The sequence below is a fragment of the Fringilla coelebs genome, assembly GCF_963513975.1.
Source record: "Fringilla coelebs genome assembly, chromosome: 2".
In the NCBI taxonomy this organism is placed as follows: Eukaryota; Metazoa; Chordata; class Aves; order Passeriformes; family Fringillidae; genus Fringilla; species Fringilla coelebs.
The window spans coordinates 20,639,781-20,661,919 of NC_140029.1; the positions used below are offsets into that span (position 1 = coordinate 20,639,781).

A 22,139-nucleotide genomic window follows, 5' to 3' on the forward strand; every position below is an offset into this window, starting at 1 on the left:
TACACAATTTATTGACAACTGAGCCAAAACAATTTCATAATGTAACAACTTAGGCAATCCAAGAACAGCATAAAAGTAAGCAAAAAAAAGTTTATGGACTCTAATTGGTATTAAAAAGGAAAACTAATTACACAAATGCCGTTTCAAATAGTAGCTTGTTCTAACACATGATTTAATTTAATAGGCATTAAATATATTGTAAGAATGGATAAGTTCTTCCAGCAATTTTTAGCATCCACCAAAATCAATGTTGAGAAGAAAAAAAGAAATAATTGTCTTCAGAAATCCACCATAAAAATAAAATTAATTTCTTGTTTCTCTCAAAAGTAACCATGAAAATGAACTTGCCTTGCCCTCAGTAACAGTTCATCCTCATGCATTTTGTACAATTAAGCCCAGCACATTGTTCTGTTGTTTTGAACCTACATTGCTTTGATCTTCAATTTCCAAAACAAGAGAACTACAAAAGCATTCTCAAACACACCTTTTAGATCAGGCATGTGCTCTCCCATGCACACACATATTAATGGCACAGAGTGCACTGTTCCCTTTACATTGCTGCCAACTGCAAGCTTTTGTGAGGGTAAATTTTGACTGTACACAATATACAACTATCCAAATAATGACAAAAATACTTTCATAGTATTGTCTCCATTTTCTTCTCTGGCATTCTTCTTTCCTGTAAGCACATAAACGCATTCTCACAGTACTGGGAGCAGTCTAAGCCCATCAGAGCCACAGCCAGCCTGTTCCATAGAAGGATGGTGAGCTCCAGCAGCATCTCTGTGAGCACCATGGCAGCATCGCTGTGCTGCATCGCGGCACATGCTTCTCCACCTCCTTTCAGGGCACAGGAGTGGGAAGACTCAACTTAGCCTTCCAAGTGATTTGATCATATTAGAAATATTAATGAAGTCATGGCTTTATTTCAAAGATCTTTGCTTAAGATAACTTTATTATATATAAGATGCTGTACTACTGTAAATCAAGAGGCAAGAACATTATCAATCCATTTAACACTGGTGATATATCCTATGATAATATATATTTTATGCATTATTTATAAATACAACCCCAGAAGAAATAACTAGAGCCTACAGCTTTCACAAAGTAATATTGACTGACTTCTGTAAAGAAAGTAACATTACAGTAAAGGTACTGTAAATTCATATTATAAATTATTTACCTCACACAAACATTTCTACATTTGTCTACACAGGATGTTTCCAGCAGACTCAAAGCAGCTTTGCCGTGGCTCCCATGAGTGCAGCTTCCAGCTCCTTCAGCGTGGCACAGAGCTCCATCTAATATAACCTAACCTACACAGGGCTTGTTAGCTCAGGTCTGGTGATGAATTAACCACAGCCACTGGCTCACAACCAGCTCAAAGCATGAGCCAAATCTGCAACATCGCATTTAGACACAACTGACAGCGTCTCATAATGAAATTGCTTATTCACCTTATTCACCTCACTTACTTCATCTAGTGGAATAAACTACTCACCTGTGTTGCTACACAAAAAGCATTCATACAGAAGATTGAGGGCCCTGTTTACTCATACCTTAACTTACTGAGCTTTTCCAGGTAGAAAACCTGCGCTTCACAAATGTCAAAACTAAAGTGAACAATTTTTGCTGACAGTGAAACCAATGGCAACCACTGCCCTTGACAGTATTTCACACAATACATCTCTGATACTTATGAACAAAACAAAGACTACTAACAGCTCCAGGAGGTACATTAGCAGCAGGAATCTCAATGATAAACCTTCAGCAGGACTCTGGCTCTCTACTAAAGATCACACTTTTTGCTCATGCATATAGGAAAAGAAACCTAAAAGCACTGTCACGGTTTGAGCCTGGCACAATGCCAGTGCCCCCAGAAAATACTTCTTCCTTGGTGTCTGCTGTGAGATGTGATCAGAAAATAGAGCAAAGCAGGCTCCAGCTTAGAAATAAAAAGGGAAGAACTTTATTAACCTACAACTATATATAAAGAGAAACATACAGAATTTGGAATGAAAACCTTACATATCACATTCCTCCTCCTCCCCCACCAAATTGCCAATCTGTCCACCCCTCAGATCATCAACTCTCAGGCCATCACCATCTTTTAGATAATCAATTCTCAGTTCATCAAGGAGAGAGGAGTCCCTCTTGCACCATGGGCTTCCCCTGGAAACACAGTTGAAACCTCTTGTGTTTCCCTGTCACACATGGCCTCCCCTCTGGAGATCATCTGCCATTGTGACATCTTCCTTCCATGCCCAGTGCTCTCACCACTGTGCATGGACCAGAGCTGCTTCTAAGGTTTTCCTTTTCAAGGGTGCCTTGCCCAGTTCCAAAAAAGCACAGTCTCTCACCTTTGGGACACCTGTCCCCCCAAATTTCACCCCCTGGGGCCAAGGGGTCTCGAGAACAGAGATGTTCCTCTTCTTCCCTGGAGACGGAGGGCACCACCACCACCCTCCTCGCCCGTCGTCTCTGTTCCCGCCACTCCTTCACATCACATCACTGCACTCTCTTGGCTCTCAGCTATTGCTCCTCCCTTAAATGCAGTCTCTGTGTCACAGGAAAAGTGGCTCTGCCCATAACTATACAAGAAAAGTCCAGGCAAAGGCCACTCCATCACCTCCTTCCAACCATGATTCTTCTCAACTCTTCTGACATCTTTCACTTGCACGGACTTCCATCACACTTGCCTATTTCCTGTTATTTCATCTATATCTCTCTTCTCATTCGACTCCAGGAGGAATCAGCATTTGTAAGGTTCCCATCATCCAAAAAAGGGTTAAAAGTCTCAGGCTCTGCCTGTCCAGAACTCCCACAGCTGCCCTGCTGGGCACCTTCTCACTGCACCCCCCTTCTCCTTCTCGGCTGGCCATGCTATCAAATCTCAAGGTGGCACAGGCACAGACACCAGCTCTCTCTCCCTCTCTCTCTCTCTCAGGGGCTGCCCGATGGCTTTCAGGGTTCCTTCACCCTTCTATCCTGCTGGGCCTTCTCCTCCCTTCTCTGTCAAGGCCCCAGGTCTACCTCAACCTCGTGGCTTCCCCTTGCCTGCCCAGCTCGGAGCTGGGCAGGGGAGCTCTGACTTCTTTCACGGACCGGAACCAAGACAGTTTTCCCCGGGAGTTCTCAGCTTTTAACCCCCCTGTGTATCCACGTCCTCAGTGGCCACACCAAGTGCCAATATTCAAATCTGAGCACCTATTGGTTTAAGCATCCCAAAAAAACCTACTTCCTCTCAAACCACGACAAGCACATACAACTGAGCCTAACAGCTACACTGGAAAATTAAATCTAATGCTTTGTTTCATTTGTGCATGAATAGTGCATCCACTGCACATACACACAGAATTATTAAGGTCCAAGTCTGTACCACAAAACCTGGCACACTAATCTCAAAATGTATTTCTACTATTTAATAGGTAAAAGCATCACTTGGTTTTTAGAAACTGGCTCTGTTTTCAAACAAAACAGGCTACTAAAAATTAGCTGACAGCAGGGTCATTAAAAAAAAAAAAGAAATCAAGGGCTCATAGTCCCATCTCCTATAAAAGATATGTGATTTTCATTAATAACACAATAATTAAATCTATTTGGGGTTTTTTTCCCATTGATGAGTTTTCAAATTTTAGGGAAACCCCCTACATAATTCAAATACCTATGAAAGTTTATGAAAGTAGGAGGTCTAATGGAAAGTGAGAAATGTATGTTCACACCTAACCAGGTATCAGAAAATCTGCTCAGGAGCAAGTGAATGCAAATAGCCCAAACAAAGAGCAAAAAGCATCCAAGGACTTTCACCTTCCCAGACTCCAAAGTCAATTGGTCATAAGACTCAAACCCACAGGAAGCCAAGCTTCACCAGTTCCGGTACTCACGGAAATACCTGATTTCTATAAACAGTAACATTTTCCATATAACATCTACTGAGAACTTCTTCAGCACATCAAACTCTGTACCCTGCAAGGCATCTCCCTGCCCTACCCTAGACAAGCTACCCAAATATTTTTCCTTCCAAATGTTATTTTCTTTAAAAATACATTAAATATTTCCTTTAAAAATCCACAGTTAGACCTATTTATGTGACTATTTGCTGCATGGAACAAAGTTAGATGCTAAGCTGGAAATACCATAACAGCTGAGTATTTTAACTGGCAACACCCTTGTAATGACATGTCTGTGTATCATATCAGCTTGAGACTCCACAACCTTACAAATCTGACATCTGCCATCTTGAAAAAGTGATTTAGCAGGTTTACCAGAATTTCACATGCACATGATCACAGCCAATCTTGCATTAAAAATACCCAAGAGCAATGTACAAAGTGTACATGAGCTTGACACTTGTCACTGATGACTTCAGTACCCAACTCAGGCAGCTCAATATGCCGTTCCCCCAAAACAGAATAAAATTTTTGTATCACACCATACTATTATTTATGATACAGTATTTTTCTGTAAAATAGAAGCCCAAAGTCAAGGTCATATATTGCTTTTAACACTGAAATTTTATATCTTTCCAGATAAAAATCAATAGCCTTACCACCTGTACTGTTCCATCATTATAGGTGTGCCCTATTGACACAGATTAGCAGTGTTATACAAGGAAGCTGCTCTAAATAAACATAAATTGCATAATAAGGATACTACAATTCATGGTACATCTAAAACTGCTGGTCTTGGGATATTTTTTCCTCCAAAATCTGAAAGCAATCATACGGCAGTACATACAAAGGCTATACTAAACTTTCCTTATCACAGGCACACAATGTATTTCCCAAAATTTGCTGCTTAGTATTTTAAAACTTCAACTTTCCTGAGGCTTATTTTGTTGCATTTCAAAAATGTAACAAATCAAAGGAGAAGAGAAAACTGAGCTATGGCTGGATTCAGTAATCCAGTAGATATCAGTCTTGACTAAATAATACTTCTCCTGATTAAAAGCAACCCACCCATGAGAATCAAAGAGACAAAAATTTGGAAACCTGCCAGTTCATACAATAACTATGTTTATTTGTCTTAATAAATATTTAAGAAACATGACTTGTGGTATTTGATACAACTGAGACCATGGTTAAAAGGCCTCTCTCCATGACATAAGCAAATACAGCCTATCCTCTTTATTTGTCCAACTTCTTTTCGACATTCAAGGCTAATCTAGTTTTAGGTCAGGAAAGACTGCGGTCTATCATTTTAAACAAACCATTGTAGTAAAACGTGAACAGGAAATTCCTAACTACACTGTTCAAAGAACAATGATTAGAGAAACAACAAGCTCACAAAGCACAAAAAGGGCAGTCTGGGTGGAAAATTAAAAAAAAAAAAAAAAAAAGCATCACACACATACAGTCACCTTGCTCATTTTACTTTTCCCCTGCCAGCCCCACTCCCCACCTCATCCTCCCCACAAAGGCCAGGGGTCCTTCAGACCTTGCCAAGGGAGAAACCTTCAGATCCAAAGGGGAAAAAGCGCATACCTTGGAAATATCCGGCCTGCGGGAGTTAGCGCAGGCATGCCATTCATTCCACAACATATAAATGCCCTCTTTAGAGCCTCATCCAAGCAGCAGTTTCATTTGGATTTTGAGGCACAGGTCTGCCTTGTTTTTCAATAAGCTGCAAGCTATTTTTGCCATGAAAAAAAACCCCCAACATTTTAAGTGTGCCTGCTAGCATACACAGAGTTTATAAAATGAGTATAACATGGACTCAAGGAAAATCTTCTGTAATAGCACTCTATTCATAGCACAGATTTCCATCTTCTAAAAGAAACAAAACCCCAAACACTTAAACCCCAAAGCACAACAAAGCTCATGTATTTTAAATTCTACCAAGTGTAGTACCTTAAAACAGTTAAAAATTCTTTTACTGAAGTGCTCTCATAACTATTTTGAAATTATTATCGTAAAAATCTGAACAACTGACCATCTTCGCTAATGGGGAGGAAAAAAATATATAACTAATTTGAGAAAGAAATCACAATAAAGCGGAACTGATTCACTTCTAACATCACATACTAATATTACATTAAGGGGCCATTAGTCTGTATAACATCTGGGTTTTTTCTTTACAGAAAACCTAGAAATTTCTGGATATAGGTATTAGTATTTAAATCTTCATCCACTTTGAAAAATAAGCTTCTGAGCACATCCATAAAAAGGCAAAAGACAGAAAAAAAAATGAACACAGGATCGCAAAATACTTGCATTTTAAAGAACCATATTCAAGGACTGGAGGGTAGGGAGAAAATTTCCACATTTAGGACACTACCTGCATTTTCAGGGTGTTCCAAATGGAATCAGAGTTTTGGACACAGGGTAATTTGTATTTTAAAGAGAACAGAAAAGCCTTTTATAAATGCTCCATAGATTCCAAATGTAAAGAAAATAAACTTACAGTTGTGATTCAAGTAAAAAATGAACATGTTTTTCTTTATCAAGTCACTTCAGAAAGAATAAAACAAATATCTTAAGGACCATGTGAGCAAACAGTCATATGTGCAAAACTTCAAAAACTCCAGATGTTCACATACCAAACATAATTACCCCAAAGGAGATATTCCAGAAATTTATTGCAGTATGTTTTAATGATAAAATGAGGCAGCTATATTTTAAAGCAACAAAACTTTTTAAAAATTCTGAACCCATTCCACATTAGAAGAAAATAAATTACCAATATTCCCTTTCAGATACTTTATTCCAAAAGAAACAGGTAAGGGCCAAAAATTTTTCTACAAGTCAGAAAACAGAAAAAGAAAGTCTTTAACTCAAGAATCCAAACGGAGTCCCATCAAGAGTAATGAAAGTGCAGTGGTGCCTCTGGGCTGTTGGCAGATTATGAGACAGTGCAGAGGACACATCTCACTCCTAGCAGGCAGATGTCCGGAGAAGATCAGCTACATCATCACTGTAACCGAACAGAAGCCCTCAAGAGGCACGGACAGATACACAAGATTACTCCCAGAAATATTTCCCTAACACAATATTACAAGAGAGCTCACTCTACATACAAGTATTGGTATTTCAGCGGGAGAAGTTTGCACACTAGAACTACTTTCCACAATCACTGGAGTTTTATTTAGCCCATTTCCCAAACATTTAGCCCATTTCCCGAACATGACAAATTTTATGAACACTAGTTTTAAAAAAAATACATATATCTCAATTCATATGAATCACCTGCTGTTTTGTCTTTTATTAAGTAATTTTAAAAAGCACCCTATAATCCAGTTTAGCATTAAAACAAGTTTACATCTAAGTTCTATGAAATGTTCCAGGTTTTTTATATTTTCTTCTGAGAAAACTTAAGTCCTTTTTCTAAGCACATGACTCCAAGAAGACAAAAAGTTCGGATATCAAAATCTATGCCAAAACTTCCAGAAGCCATTTCTGGAAATATATTAAAAATTAAGGTGGCTGGTAATCTCCTAAAAGGCCTTGAATCCCTAAGAACAGATTCAGTACAAAGAATAAGGATGTTCTGAGTGACATTTACAGCCAATTACAGGAAACACTACTATGACTTTTCTTTAAAAACTGAAACCAACAAAAAAACCACAAAACTAATCATGGCTCAGAAAACCTTCCATGGATCACTCCCCACAAACATTTCTCAACTCCAACCTTCCAGATGTAAAATCAGAATTATGTTTACTAAGAGAAGCACTGAGATTATAGCCATAAACAAATATTGTAGATGGTAAGTTGCCTGAAACTTCAGGTGATTGAATGACATGGTACAGACCACTCACATACTCCTTCCTACACAATTGTGTTTGGATACTTGTTTATGGATTAAAAATGCTCTTTGCTCCAAACGCCTTCTATCATGTCCAACTGAAGAAGTTTCTAGTATTTCACCAAAACTTCATGTAAGTGTATACAGAAAACTACCAAAGATGACAACCAGGAATTTACAAAGTAGCTTATTTTACAGTAAGAAAATAATTCCTGGGACTGGAAATACAGTATTTTCATTGCACCATCAATCTATCAGAATCCAAGAGTCAGCCTGATCATAAACTTCTTGACAGTTTACTCCAAAAATAGGCTAAAGGGAAAGATTTTATTTAGCAAAAATTAAAGGGTTTATTTCACAATTTCTTGGGGAAAAAAATTGTAGCAGTACTCTATTAAAAAAAAAAAAAAAAAACACCAAAACAGAACAACCCACCAAAGCCATAGAGAACACACCAAAATATACCAACCTACCACTTTAACTCTGCTAAAGACAAATATCAGCACTTAATTATTCCCTCAACAACATCATCATGCTCCTGAATAGAAGACATTAAGTAACACACTTCAATAACAGTAATCATACTCACACTGCAGATCAGTTCCAAGGTACTTAGCTGAAACTACCCATTCACTAAGATCAAAGAAAACACTACTTAAATTTAGTGCATTACACAGTGTTATGAGAAATCAAGAAGCTGTTTAGGTCCATCAGTACACAAGACCCAATATACAAAGATTATTAAATACAAGCAACACAAAAGAAGAGATGAAGGCAAGTTCTAGGACCTCTCCTTCCACCTCCCTACATGCTTCCCTTGACTAAGGCAAAAGGCATAAAAAATCTCATTTCTTGAACTCCAATACGTGCTGCAGCCTGCAGTAATGCAGGTAACTGGGGAGTTGCTTCCTTCTGCAGTCCTAGCTATAAACAAGGACATTAAAGTATTGGACCATGCATGCATTAAGCTGCATTTCCAAGGACTGAGAATTGTGTGAAATCTAAAAAGTTTTCAAAACAGATATTCCTCTTTATGACATGACATTTACTCCCAAAGCTCCCCGACAACCAACACAAAATGATGGTAACCGGTCCAAATACAAAATACAGCTGAAAAAAAAAACCTTACCATTTTTAATTAAAATGCTTTTGCTTTCCTTCTGGGGAAAATTATTTTTTAAAACCTTTGCGAAATATGGAGATCTAGTTAAAACTATGTCTTTTGCCATACAGATGAGACATAAGCATCAAAATCAAATTGCAATTAAGAAACAGTCTACAATGGATTTTCAAAGTACTTTTAATAGAAAAATTCAGCCTGCAAAGCATTATCAAATTAACAAAGTGGAAGCTCACAGGTGTACGTCTATTGAGGCATGGATTGCATTTGATTACTTGAGAGGAATCTCGAAGAAAAGCAAGAAACAAGCCCATCATTTCATAGTACAGCATTTTTAACCATTTTTCTGCAAGCTGGTACTAGTAAACATTATTCTAAAAAAATAATTCTATAATTTGTCACAACTGAGCAGCTACATTAAGCACAAAAGTAGTATTCAAACGCCCATGCAGAGTCTTGAGCACATGGTGCTTGTTTATCACAAATCTCAGTACACCCATAACCACAAGAGCACCACTAGGCTTTCCCTTGAATAAACTATGAGCTGGCAGAAAAGCAAAAATAAGACCAGTCAAACCAACACAGAGTAATATACACTTTTTTTCAAATGTTGCCAATCAGTACACTGCATACAGTTGAAAACAAATATATACAAATATATAATATGAATATACATGTTTTTAAACCAAATTTTGACAAATTACCTATTGCAGTTTCATCTCCAACCATTTCCTCCAATTTTTTTTTTTAACTATATGAAATAGAGGTCAGTTATGCTATCTCTAACAGATGATCATCAGGTTAAGTTGTGTTAATCATCAATTATAGTGTTAAAGGCTATTTAGACACTACTAAAAGTAATCTTTGATCCAGAAGGCATGATGGTCATTAAATCAATTATTTCTTGGGTTTTGTGGTTAACTTATTCTGAAGTTTGGGGTTGAAGAATTTTTACCTATGTGCCTTGTCATATCTTTAATACTGTGATTCTTAGTCTTATCCAAAAGATGTAATCTGGGGGAAGCAAAAGACACACAAGTGTTCAAACAGTTATTTCCAAACACACATTCTTCCTTCTCCATCTCCTAACTGTCCCTACACTGCCCAAAAAAAAAAACCAAAAAAAATGTAGCACACTTTTTATTCTGTAATTCTCTTTCAAGCACTCATAGAATTGCTGCTCAAGTCAAGTAACTTTGGACTGTCTCCACCTTTGAGAAGTGGGTCACAATTTGTTTATGCTATAGAATTAGATAATTATGCAGTACTTCAGCTGCTTTCCCAAACATGGATAGGTCCCGCTTTCTAAGAAAATGTTGTGCATTACTGCTTTTTGCAAGTCTTATTTTTAGCTGTTTAAACTGCAATACAACATTAAATAAATCAATTTTGAAATATTATACATTTTCAGCTTCAATACCAAACTTTGCATTTTGCCATAAAGAACCCTAATCACTCATTGTGCAAAAGAGTTTCAGCCTAAGTGCAATATAAGTCAAAATAGTTTCAACAAGATTCTCCATAGATATTTCATCTTGAAAATAACTCTTTCAGAGCGCTATGAAAGATAGCCTTTGATTCTCTGTTGCTGGTTCAAGGGTGTTGATATCGCTGCACTTTATTTTTGTCCCACTGCCAATTAAATATACTGAAATAGAAAAGTCTTTGAAAACAAAAATAAAAAAATGTAGTTGCTTTAGGTTTTGATTATTTACTAACTCAGCCCTTGATGGCAACCAGCTCCTTCAGCCAAAGAGTGAACAGTACAGCACAGAACTGCCTTCATCCTGCAAACCACGGGGAGACCACCAAGCTCATCACTGGGTGCAAAAGGCTTTTCCCTACTCCGGCCAACACTCACAGAAAAGTAGAGAAACATTACAGCTTATTTGATCACGCAACATGTACCTAGAGCAAGCCTCACCAGGTGGGTTACAGTATTAAATGGCTTTTAGCACACTCTCCCTGTACTAAGTCCAAATTATTTTCCTATTTGGGACAGAAAAAGAAATGATCAAGACCGTGTACCATGGCAGAACAAAGCCTACACCCCCATTCCTTGATACTAATGACTAGCTAAGAATTGAAGAATTTACTCTCACAAAATAGGCTAGATTGGTATCAAGGAAAAAAAAAACACATCATCAGAGTCCCTGGTCCTCTCCACAAGCAAAGATAAAAATCTTGTTCATCTAATCCTAATATTTACAACCTCCTCCTCTATGACCTGGCAATTTCCACCTGTACACACTCACCTCCCTTAAAAAATTTCCCATATGCACTGTAATGATCTTTTGATGAGTTCTCACTCCAAACACTGTGACAAAACCACCTTTTGGTGTCACCCAAATAGCTGCTCTGTGGTTTTTGTTGTTACCTTGACACGCTTTTCATGCTCCATCCTTTCCTCAGTCACACCCTACACTTCTACACCCGACTGAGATCTTCCTTGGAGGTGCTCCACTGTCAAGATCCTTCCCACACCTACCTGAACTTATATTCACTTCTCTGACACGCTTCCCAAACACACATCTGGTCCAATTTCCTCACACATCAACTTTGTTCCCTGTCAGCAATGGCAGTTTCACCACTGACTTCACCAAGCTGCTGATGATACCACAAGCTCAGTCCCCAAATTGGTTCTGCTACTTGCACCTCTATCACCTCATAATGTCCACTTGACTGCTGCTACTCTAAAAAACTGACTCGGACACCTATTTTCCTTCTGTTGGCCTTTAAGCATCCACCTTATGTCTGAGAACTGATTCCCTCCTTTTAAAAGGTAACTTTGAAGCTGTGTTGTTTTACTATGGGAATATTTTAAAAATCAGTAGTCAAGCCTGCCATTCACAAAGAGGATTTACTCAAAGAAGGTTTTAAACTGACTCATCACTTTTGCCTAATCCAATTCCTTATTGAATCCAACTTAATTGACATAAACCACTTAAATACCCATCTGCCCCAAAGGTTAAGTCAGCTTAGGGAACTAAACCAGCTGAACACTACCCTTCCCCAAAAAAGAGACATGGAATACTGCTTGGGGTTGGGTTTTTTTCTCATTTTTCTTACTGCAAGGTCACATAAGCAAGAGTACCAGTGCAAGAGAGGGGTGAGACCATGTGGTTTGGCAGGGAGGACATTACTGGTTTTGGCAGCAGTGAATTATTAGCTCAAGAGCACTGTATTGCCAAACCTTGCTGAGCGTGCTCCCTGCCCTGCCACAGCAGGCAATGAGGTAGGAAAAATACCTAGAGCGTGTTTTCTCTAGCGTGCTTCTTTCAACCAGAAACAAGCTGAAGATTACTTAAAAGCTGCAATACTGGCTGACTTTGCTGGTGAATGTGAACTGTCACATCTGCAGCAGATAAGATATTCAGGAAGTTCTATTTTTAACTGTAGGCAGAAAAGTTTTACTTTTTTCAACAATGTATCAACTAAATACTCCTGTATGGCCTCACCTACAACTTCACAAAGCTCTACCTTCCAACAAACAACACAAAATTATAAATGAACATTATATTTAACAGGCACCTCTGTGAAGTTTGTTAACAGGGCTCTACTACAGATAAGTTTCTAAGTTTTTTTACTGCCTACAAGTCATTTGTTCTTATGTTTACACAGCATTGTCACTATATTTATATTTGCTAAAAACATGACGTTGTTATCTCTCAAACTAATCACTAGCATCGGAGCCTAAATAGGATTTTTTTCTCCAGATAATAGAACTTAAACCCCAGCCCTAGCCATCTGACATTTCAAATCTTTCATTCTCACATGTGCAGATCCTGAAAAGCAGAGACTTCCCTCCCCATACTCTTTAGAACATATGCTAATGCAAACACCCAATTTTCTTTTTACAATGCATGGTGCAGCTTAATTACAATAAATACAACGACTATGTCTTTACCAACTTAGATACACACTAATTTATATATATAAAAATAGCAAAGTACCTTCTCTGACAGTTTCAAGCACAAACAAGTTCCAACAGAACAGGGTTTCTTAATTTGCAAGAACCAACACAGATGTGAGTCAATACCATGTCACAGAAGCCTTCAAGAAACAGCCCTCATAACATGTGCCACCACATTGCTGCAACACATTCAAGACACAACTGCTAATTTAGTCCTTTCTAGCATGCACACAAGTACAATAAGGCAGGCGTCTACATTACATATCTAATTGCTGAAAATACTTCCATTAAGAGGTAGAAATTCCACACACAAAAAACCCCTTCACCTTTAACAAATGTCAAGAAGCTTAACAGCAGTGGCTGTTTTTGTTAATGAGATTTCTGTGGCTCAATAGATGTTTTGATGCTTTAGTACACACGCATTAGGTCTTGAAATTTTAGGCTGCCTAAACCAGATTTTCAAAGGATATGTATTTTAACTAGCAAAAGCCAATTAAATAAAACGTAAATCACAATTATTGTACTATAAAGAAAACCTTTCATCTTAGAAAGAATCAGTGGATGTCTTCTACCTCTACTTTTCAAGACACTGAAAAACTACTAAAAACATTTATAATACTCAGTGATTGGAGATGTAGCACTTATTTATAACAATGCTAAATCACAAGAAATCATGAATACTCACTTCATACAGGCACTGCTTTTCCAGCAGCAATATAAATCTGAAGTCACGTTACTTTTTTAAAACATTTAAATTAGACAGGTGAGATTAAGGGAGGAGAGGGGGAAAAGCAGTAATTTAGAAGTATTTACCATGACTCAGCTGATTAACATTGTAACAAGTTAACACCTAATCCGAATTTACCAATCAAACAAAAGACTCAGCTTGAAGGGCATAGGTAATACCAAGTAACATTAATTCTAGGATGCTTGTGTCTTCATGCATTCTTAATCAGAAACATTTTCATGGGATTCACACACAATATGAAGTTAAATATCAGTCTGAAGACCTACCAGATAGGATGAAAAAAAAAAAATGAATGCATCTCCCTCATGAAAGGCAGAGAAGTAGATCTATCATGGCATATATACATGTGAAGCTTTCAAAACAAGTGTCAGCTACAGCATGCCCTTAAAAATACTACTGAATTTATCTGAGCAAGAGCTAAAGCACAAATATGCGCACATTGCCCAGAGAGGCTCAGGGCGCTGCAGCCCTTTCTCAACACCATTTGCTGAAGCATGTATTCCCAGTCACATGTCAGGCGAGCAGTCTACACAGCTGCACAGGTTTCCCATCCACGCTGTGGCTGCATCCAGGCTTGACATTTACAAAGAAAATTCAAAACATCTGGATCCCAAATACTGTTTTATATGCAATGCTTTTTATATAAATTCTATCAAGTCCACTGTATTGCCAACTTGAGGTAATCAAACGATGCAACTGCTGTGACCTAGATGCCTGAAGTAATGACAATAAATAGGATTTCTTACTGGGTACATAAAGAGAAACAACCAAATAGAGCAGCTCTCCACTTTCTAATGAAAGGATGGCTGCTCTGCCAACCCTTATGAGATATACTTGGCTACATATATTTTAAATGCTATAACATGCAATGGACGCAGTAAAAATTGATGGTCATAAAAATGAGACTTCAAATGACAACTGACTTAAATAGGGGGAAAAAATAGGTGATTTCAGCTACAGAGTAAAGAAGTGGAAAAACTACTCTGACATCTAATATCTACTACGATTAAAATAATAGCATATTTCTCGTATTAACTTCTGTCTATCAGATGCTATTACAAATCTACCAAAGAAAATACTTCTGAAGTCTCTGGTATCATCACTTTTTATGAACAGTACTCAAATCACTTCTTAAACACCTCTTCAACTGAATAAATTCAACTCCTTTCCTCTCATGAGAGAACATATTTTCCAGATCTATACTCATTCAACATCTCTTTTTTTTTCTTTCCAAGCTTCTTCATCTCTTGTGAGCTTGGTAACAACAGCTTAGAAAGCAAATTTATAAAATCACAACCAAATTAGCATTCAACAGTTCTGCTCCACTTCAAACATTTTCAAAGAATCACTTCCAGAAATACATTTCTGTACCTTACAGGTTTCATTTTATGTTTTATATTAACAACCTACATCATAGTCAAATACAACATATAATTTAAGTTTGTCCAGTCATTGAAACATTTTCTGAGGGAAGACTAAAGTAATGATCAACAACCACTTTGTTTTCTTCCCATTCCACAAATGGTATTAGCTCAAAACAAAGCTATGAGTTGACGGAGTTGAATATCAAAACACAACAGGAAGTAGACCAGAAAAGTCTGAAAACTTACACAAACCTGAAGGCGACATTCAAGAATAGCAGTGGTACTAACTATGGTGCTGCCTTCATCTGTCTGATGTTTTGGAATATAAGTACTGGAATTCTAATAATGAATGTCACTAATTACAACCCTCAGTATAGGGGTTTAAGGCAGACCCAGAAAAATGTTGGTTTTGAAAAAAATTTAATGCTTCTTATGATTGTCTTTGGATTGCTGAATACTGCCAACTGTACAGGTAAATTCCAATACACTAGGAAATATCCTCTTGCCTTGACAAAGTGGTCACTGACTTTCTAACCTTATCTCATGGTGGCACGTTAAAAGACCCCTTGCCTCACTAAAGGCCCATCTTCCAATTTGGGCAAAAAACTCCAGAAGCAATTCTCATCACTTCACAGCTCTCCCATCTGCCCTCAGAGTTGCTCCTTTACATGTGTCAAATAAGGCAAGAAAATTTATGAGAAAATAATTTGTCACTAAAAATGCTCTTTTAATATGAAACAAGCAGTAGCTAAGGGACCCAAAGTCTGGAAATTTCTAGATTTGAATATCTGACATGAATATGCTTTTTATTTAGGCTTCTTACTTACAATTTCTTATTCCTTCATAAAGCCAGTCTGGGGAAAGAGAAACCACAATATGCAGCTTTGCATCAGCACGTGTTTAAACACCCTGTTGTGCCACTTGTCATAACTGAGGCCACAAAAGTAGTAGCAGACTTGTCTCACCCAACAGGAGAAGTCAACCAACTGGGTAATACAGACACTTGCTAAAATCAAACAAATTATGAGACTAAGGAGTCCTGAAATAGTTCAGCAAAAAGCAGTCAGCACTTCTGGACTTTCCTGCCCAGTACTCACTTAAATATTTCTACTCTGCACTCCTAACAACAGATACCTGCCACTAGTGACTTTGGCAAGCTGACTCCTTGTTTTAAACCCATTAGCCTTCCCTACTTATTTCCAGTCTCTACAATTCTGACTTTTCAATAATCTCCTTGTCCAGCACATCTTACATTTCTCGACCCCCATACTCACATCTCACACATAGTTCTTACATTTCACCTTCAAGTCATCTTCCCTTCTTCACCTAGACTTTGCATACTGCCCCTCGTGGTGTTTGCTCACCCTGAAGATTCCTCATCCAAACCCAGTGTTTCTTCTTTTCCCTCAGGGTTCCCTGTACAGAAAAGAGCTGACAGCCTCACACCCTGAACCCTCACCAGACCAGTTTCTCTTTACCTGTTGCTCCCTGCTCTACTGGTTTTCAGTCCAGTTCCCCTACTTATTTCTTCCCAGACTTCAGGTGCCATTCACACTCTCCCTATCCCTAGCTCCTGACTGCTTTGCTTTCAAAACATACCAAATTTCCCCCCTTCTCTGTCAAATTCCAGGGCCAACCCCATTTGATCCCACACTCCTTGTTCCAACCCACCTCTTCTACAAGGCCAGGGTTTTCCTCCTGTGCTCACATCAGTCAACAATCAGGCCTCAGAATTAGCATGCTAATGAGGACATAGGACAGAAAAACTCCCCAGTACCAGCAGTCCATGTTGCAGGAAGTTACATGCAGCTGCTAAAACCTAGGTCTTCACCAAGCCCATACTGATTTTATCATTCTTCCCCAACTGGTCCAAATGGGTGATTTCTCCATGCAAAAACACTCCTACACCTCTTAAGTCTAAAATCCTCACTCCAAAAGAATATGATTCAAATCTTTAAACCACCAGGACAAGTCACATTAAGAAGCTGAAAGACTCCATCTTCCCTAGTTATTAAAAAATACCAACGCTGTATTTTAGGTGAAGTTTCCACATACAGCAAATCTAGCAAGATTCATGAGCTCAAAAGCTTTTGCCAAACTCCAAGATTTTTTTCTAAGCCCTAATCACTTGAAAACAGTCTTGTAACAAACAGCAACAGTAATAAGATCTCTGGTGCCATAAGGATCATCAATATCAACCACAAACACAGTCTTTTATAAATTCATTTACAATCCCATTATTGAACAGAATCTCAATGTAGCAAGTACTGTGCAAACACAAGATAAAAAGGTAGTTCCCTGCCTTGAAGAATTTACAATCTATTAAGATAAAAGATGACTACTACCACGAGATGAAAACACGCACTGAATCGCCTTCTGAGATCTACAGGATCAGCCAAACAACCATCCTCAATCCATTCATTACACACAACCCATGCAGAGCAACACAGTATCCTCCAGAACCTAACCACTGATTCGATACTGAAGATAACATCCTTCCCAAATCTGCTCATTTTATCACTTTCACCTCGTTTTTCTTACCACAGAAAATCATAAGGTAACCACTTGTGAGTCCTTTTTCCCTTCTCAGTCTTCATTATTCTGACTTGCCCCCCTTACACTCATCATCTTTTCCTTCCCAAACTCCTTTATAGAGCACTTCTCCAATTAGCATTTCTTTGTCTTTTTGGCTTCAATGGGGAAAAACATTGGGGCAGGGGTGGGAAATTTGTTTTGTTTTGTGGTGGGATTTTTAATTGAATAATTATTTCAAATCAAATTCACTAACCAAACTATACAAAAGGCTCAGAAATCTCAGGGGGAGTCCTGAAAAGAAAAACAAAAAACAAACTACTGAGTGCCAGCTAGATGGAAAGAGGAGCCTGGGGGGTGCTTAGAGACTACTAGCCATAGGAAAGCTTGGAGGTGCTGATTCTCAGAGCCCTTGATCAAGTGCAGCATGGCCTGAGGTCTTTGTCCAATTCTTCCTGGGTAGAAATAAAACCACCCAAACACAGAAATGGGGGGCTGAACTCTGTCACTCTATGCCTAACTCATAATACTGAGGTATATATAACACAAGTAGGTTAATCAATTTTTGCAAAAATATAGCTTCAATACTACTTCATTGCTGCTCTTACCTTTCCTTCCCAAACTTCCTCAGAAAACAACTACCTTGATCCTTTCCTACTTTTCTGGGAATCTGAATAACTGCAATGAAACCCAAAAAGACCGGTCGCTTTCTGCCATGCAAAACCCAGACATCTCACTAAAATAACAACAGTAGTCTATTCTCAACCAGAGATTAACTCTGCAGTCATAGAACCAGCTCCTGCTACTTGAATTCTCTACAAACTACTGATAACATGCTCATGAAAACAGCATCTCTTTTCTATCTGCCCCAATGCAAATGTCTCAATCTTTGCTCTACTGCCTGTCCTTAACCAATGTGAAAAACAGATCTAAGTTTAAACCTTGGAGTGAAGTATTTAGACAAAATTTCAAGCAACGTGTGGCATTTCAATTATTTCTTCCAAACATGGAGCCATAATTTTAGCAATATTACATAAGTTGAACAGTAGCTCAATTTTAACACTGTAGCAAATGGCTAATAATTTCTTTTATTGTCTGTATAGAAGATACTACAGAAGACAAAACCGCATACTCTGAAATTTAATGGAAAGGATGAAATGCAGAGAAGCAACAGACATCGATTACCTTTACAACACGGTATTCAAATTAACCTAACGAAGTGTACATGCATTCAGACTTTGAAAAAAATGTGCTATCTAAAGCATATTAACAAATACTTAACATCTCAGCAAAAAAACTACGTGCATGCATAAGTGCGTTCACATAATGAGATAAAACATTATCCGGTAGGTAAATATTTAGGCCATTTAAACAATTATGCATTGTCGTGCAAAACGACAGGAATCTCTCAAATTACTACAGTCTTTAACCCAGACTGCGCTTAATGTTTCTGTGGCCTGCTTAACATTCCAGGCATACTTCTGGCAAGGTAGCTCTCTCTGGCTGAGGTTCAAACTGTCCTTGTCCAACTTTCACTTACTATAAAAACATTGTTTAATATAGAAAAGCATACATAGAGACATATGTTTCTTATTTCGCAGACACCTAAAATACTGACACTTGCGTCCACTAACTCCGCGTGGAAATTTTTAGGCGACCGCTTTGAAGCGAGGTCGTCCTTTACTGGGCAGCATCCGCAGCAAAGCCCACGCTTCCACCAGACTTCAGCCACGACGCCTAAACACTGCTTATAAAGCATTTCTGATACAGCAGTAAGACCTGCCCGTATTTATTCACCCTAAGTGAGAAGAAAAGGCCTAACTCGGTCTCCCCACGCACCGCCGGGCCGTGCAGACGCTGCCCCGGACACCACGCAGCTGCAGATTTTTGCTGCTAATTTGCAGCAGACCGCGTATTTGTCAAATTAAGTGCAGGAATTTCCCAGTTTGCTTACCTCCACGCAGCGTTATCTTTTATGAGGAGGTAATCTACCAAATTACTCCAGCATGCCTCCAGCCTGCTGCTGCCAATTAGTTCAGCCCGGCTAATAAATCAGGATGGCCAAGCCGCTCGGTTACAGCGGGGCTGGTCCCGTACGCGAGCAGTATAAACACAGGCGGTGTCAGCACTCCTACCTCCCCATCTCCCCCCGCACTGAGACAACGCTTAGTCCGGGCACCCACCACGGGGAGGTGGGGGGCAGAAAGCCTCAATTCTTTTTTTCTGGATCAGATGTAGCATTAAACACTTCCGACAAACCCATCAGCAGCAAGGGTAGAGGCTCTGCCCCCACGATGGGCAGCGGAGGGCCGGTGTGACAGACCCCTCACCCTGGGCCGCCGACCCGAAGCCTCCGACTGCCCCGCCGGCCGCGGCACGGCCGGCCCGGCCGCCCACACCCTGCCGGCGTCCGCGGACGAGGGAAGAAAAATGTCGCCGATAGGCCCGGCCCCGGGTGAACGGGGCTCAGGCCCTCTTTCCTCCCGGATCTCACTCGTACCTGTCCCGGGGGTCGATCCACGAGGTCTGCCGGGTGTTGTGGTCGATGTAAAAAACTCGCCCGTCGAAGTCCCTCGCTTCCTCCCAGCCGGCGGGCAGCGGCAGCTCCGAGCTCTCCCGGCCCCGCTGTCCGCCCGCTGCCGGCCCGCCGCCCTGTCCCGCCGCCGCCTGCTGCTGCCGCCGCCGCCGCCCGCCGCTCAACCACGGCATGGCCGCTCCGCCACCGGGCCGCCGCCGCCCTGCTCCGGCCGAAAGCCGCTCCCCGCCCGCCGCCGGGGCAGCTCCAGTCCCGTCCGGGCCGCGGCCGCCCGCCGCCGCCGCCTCCTCCTCCTCTTCCTCCTCCAGCACTAACAGGCGGCCCCGCAGGGAGCGGGACTCGGGCGGCTCCGGCTGCGCCGCGCCGAGCTCATCCTCCCCCGCGCCAGCCCCGCTCCAAGCCGGGACCAGCCCCGCCGCGCTTCCTAACCCCGCCCGGGACCTGCCCCGCGCCGCCCCGGCTCCCAGCCCCCGATCCCGGCCCGAGCGCCCCCGCCCGCCGGTCAGCAGCGCCCCGCCGCCGCCTGCCGCCCGGCGCCTGCCCCGGCCATCTTCCCTCCCTCCGCCCCGCCCGGCTGTTCCCACGCCGCGGAGCCCTCCCGCCCCGGCCCGTTCTGTGGGGCACGGGGGAAGCGGCGGGGCCCGGCCCGGCCGCACCCCGCGCCGCGGAAGCCGGGCCTAGACCCAGACACGTCGGCTCTGGGAGAGGGCGGCTGCCTTCCGCCCCGGGCCCGGGGAAAGGAGGCTGAGGCCCTGCCGGGGCCCGTCCTGTCCTGCCTCGGGGCCTCGGCTCTGCCACGGCCCGTGGGGTGCCGGGGGGAGTGAAGGAAAAGGGGAGCCATGCCCGGCCCTCGCTGGGTTATCTTTTTTCCCGGTGCCCGCCAGAAATGCCTCGGAGGTGCTGAGCAATCACGATGTGCGCAGGGACATGGGAAAGGCATGGGAGTCCACTAGAGAGGCTCAAAAGATGTTGGTGGAGTGGTCCTGGAGACCACACGAGTCACGGAGATCATGCTGTATCCATGGTCGGATAATGGAGGGTGGAAAATTACAGATATGGTTTGCTTGACATCTTGACTTGGTCCTTTAACCCTGTTCTGTAGAGCAGAAACCAGCCGTATCTGATTTGACCTGAGCCTGCTGGAGACTGTAATGCAGAGTTCCAGCTATCATCTAGAAATACATTCCATTAAACTTTGTTAAAAAAGGGTTAAAAACTGGTATATGGAACTCTCTGCCTTGGCAGGATGCTGCCTTCAGCTAAACCTTTAAAAATCTGGAAATAAAGAGTTAAGGTAATGCAGCCTAAGCTTCTGAAAACTAGGGGGTTAACAATATATTCTCAAACAATCTTAACTCAGCCCCTTGAAATTGGCAATACCCTGCCAGGGATTATATTGCAATTCCAATTATGTTTCACTTGCATTCACCGTTTTAAATTACATCTCTATGAACATTAATTGCTGCAGTATGGTTATAAGTGCAGGAAATTAGAGGACTTTTGCTCCTGACTTCTTAGAACTTTCTCTTCCACCCAATCCCCCCCCCCCCCCCCCAAAAAAAAACCCACTGGTTATCCAAAAGCAGTGCATGAGAGAGGCAGCATGGATAATAGAATAGATCTGACTTTCTACTTATGTCTTGTAGGTTATTTCAATAGCAGTGGACTGTAGTTTTCTTAGCAGGGTTACTGTCAGCCGTGAGGTGCAATAGAGTAATAGGGGGGTTTAGTGATGAATGCAAAGCCGTGTAGGAAGCTCTGAGAGCAAACGTGAAGTAGATTAAAAATGTAGTAAAGCTGTAAAATTTAGCAAATGCAAGGCTGTAGATCTGATATTTATAAGCATAACAGCTTATGTTTGCATCAGCTCATCTCAACAGAGTTTACTTCTGCAAACACTTGTCAGGCCATCTCATGTGGACCCAAGAGTTCTGTAGTATCTCCAGGAGCAAGGTGCTGTTTCTGTGCTACAGATGTTTTTGAAGAGTATTTCAAAGAGGGCAGAGTTAAGGCACAGTACAAGCTATTTTTTGGTGGTTGCAGCTTCTATTATTTTAAGTATGTCTCCCAGATTTTCAGAAGTTTTGTTTAGCAGAGGTAGGCATTCTAAATGGCCCATGTCTGTATTACCCTTTGGAGACGATGGATTTTTTTTTGTTTCAGAAAAACCTCAAACTGCT

At 40.8% G+C, this 22,139-nt stretch overlaps 1 protein-coding gene across 3 annotated transcripts in view; it reads right to left on the reverse strand.

Moving 5' to 3' along the window:
- Nucleotides 1–20,314, reverse strand: part of WWC3 (WWC family member 3) — a 100,591-nt gene extending 80,277 nt beyond the window's left edge. For 2 of the 3 annotated variants that reach the window (XM_084227183.1, XM_084227182.1), the window contains exon 1: nt 19,924–20,247. In XM_084227183.1, the coding sequence (XP_084083309.1) occupies nt 19,924–20,132 (209 nt within the window). In that variant the 5' untranslated portion in view covers nt 20,133–20,247. Of the gene's footprint in view, nt 1–19,923 lie in introns of all 3 variants that reach the window. The other variant, XM_084227184.1, reaches the window with a different exon arrangement.
- Between the last annotated feature and the right edge of the window lie 1,825 nt (nt 20,315–22,139).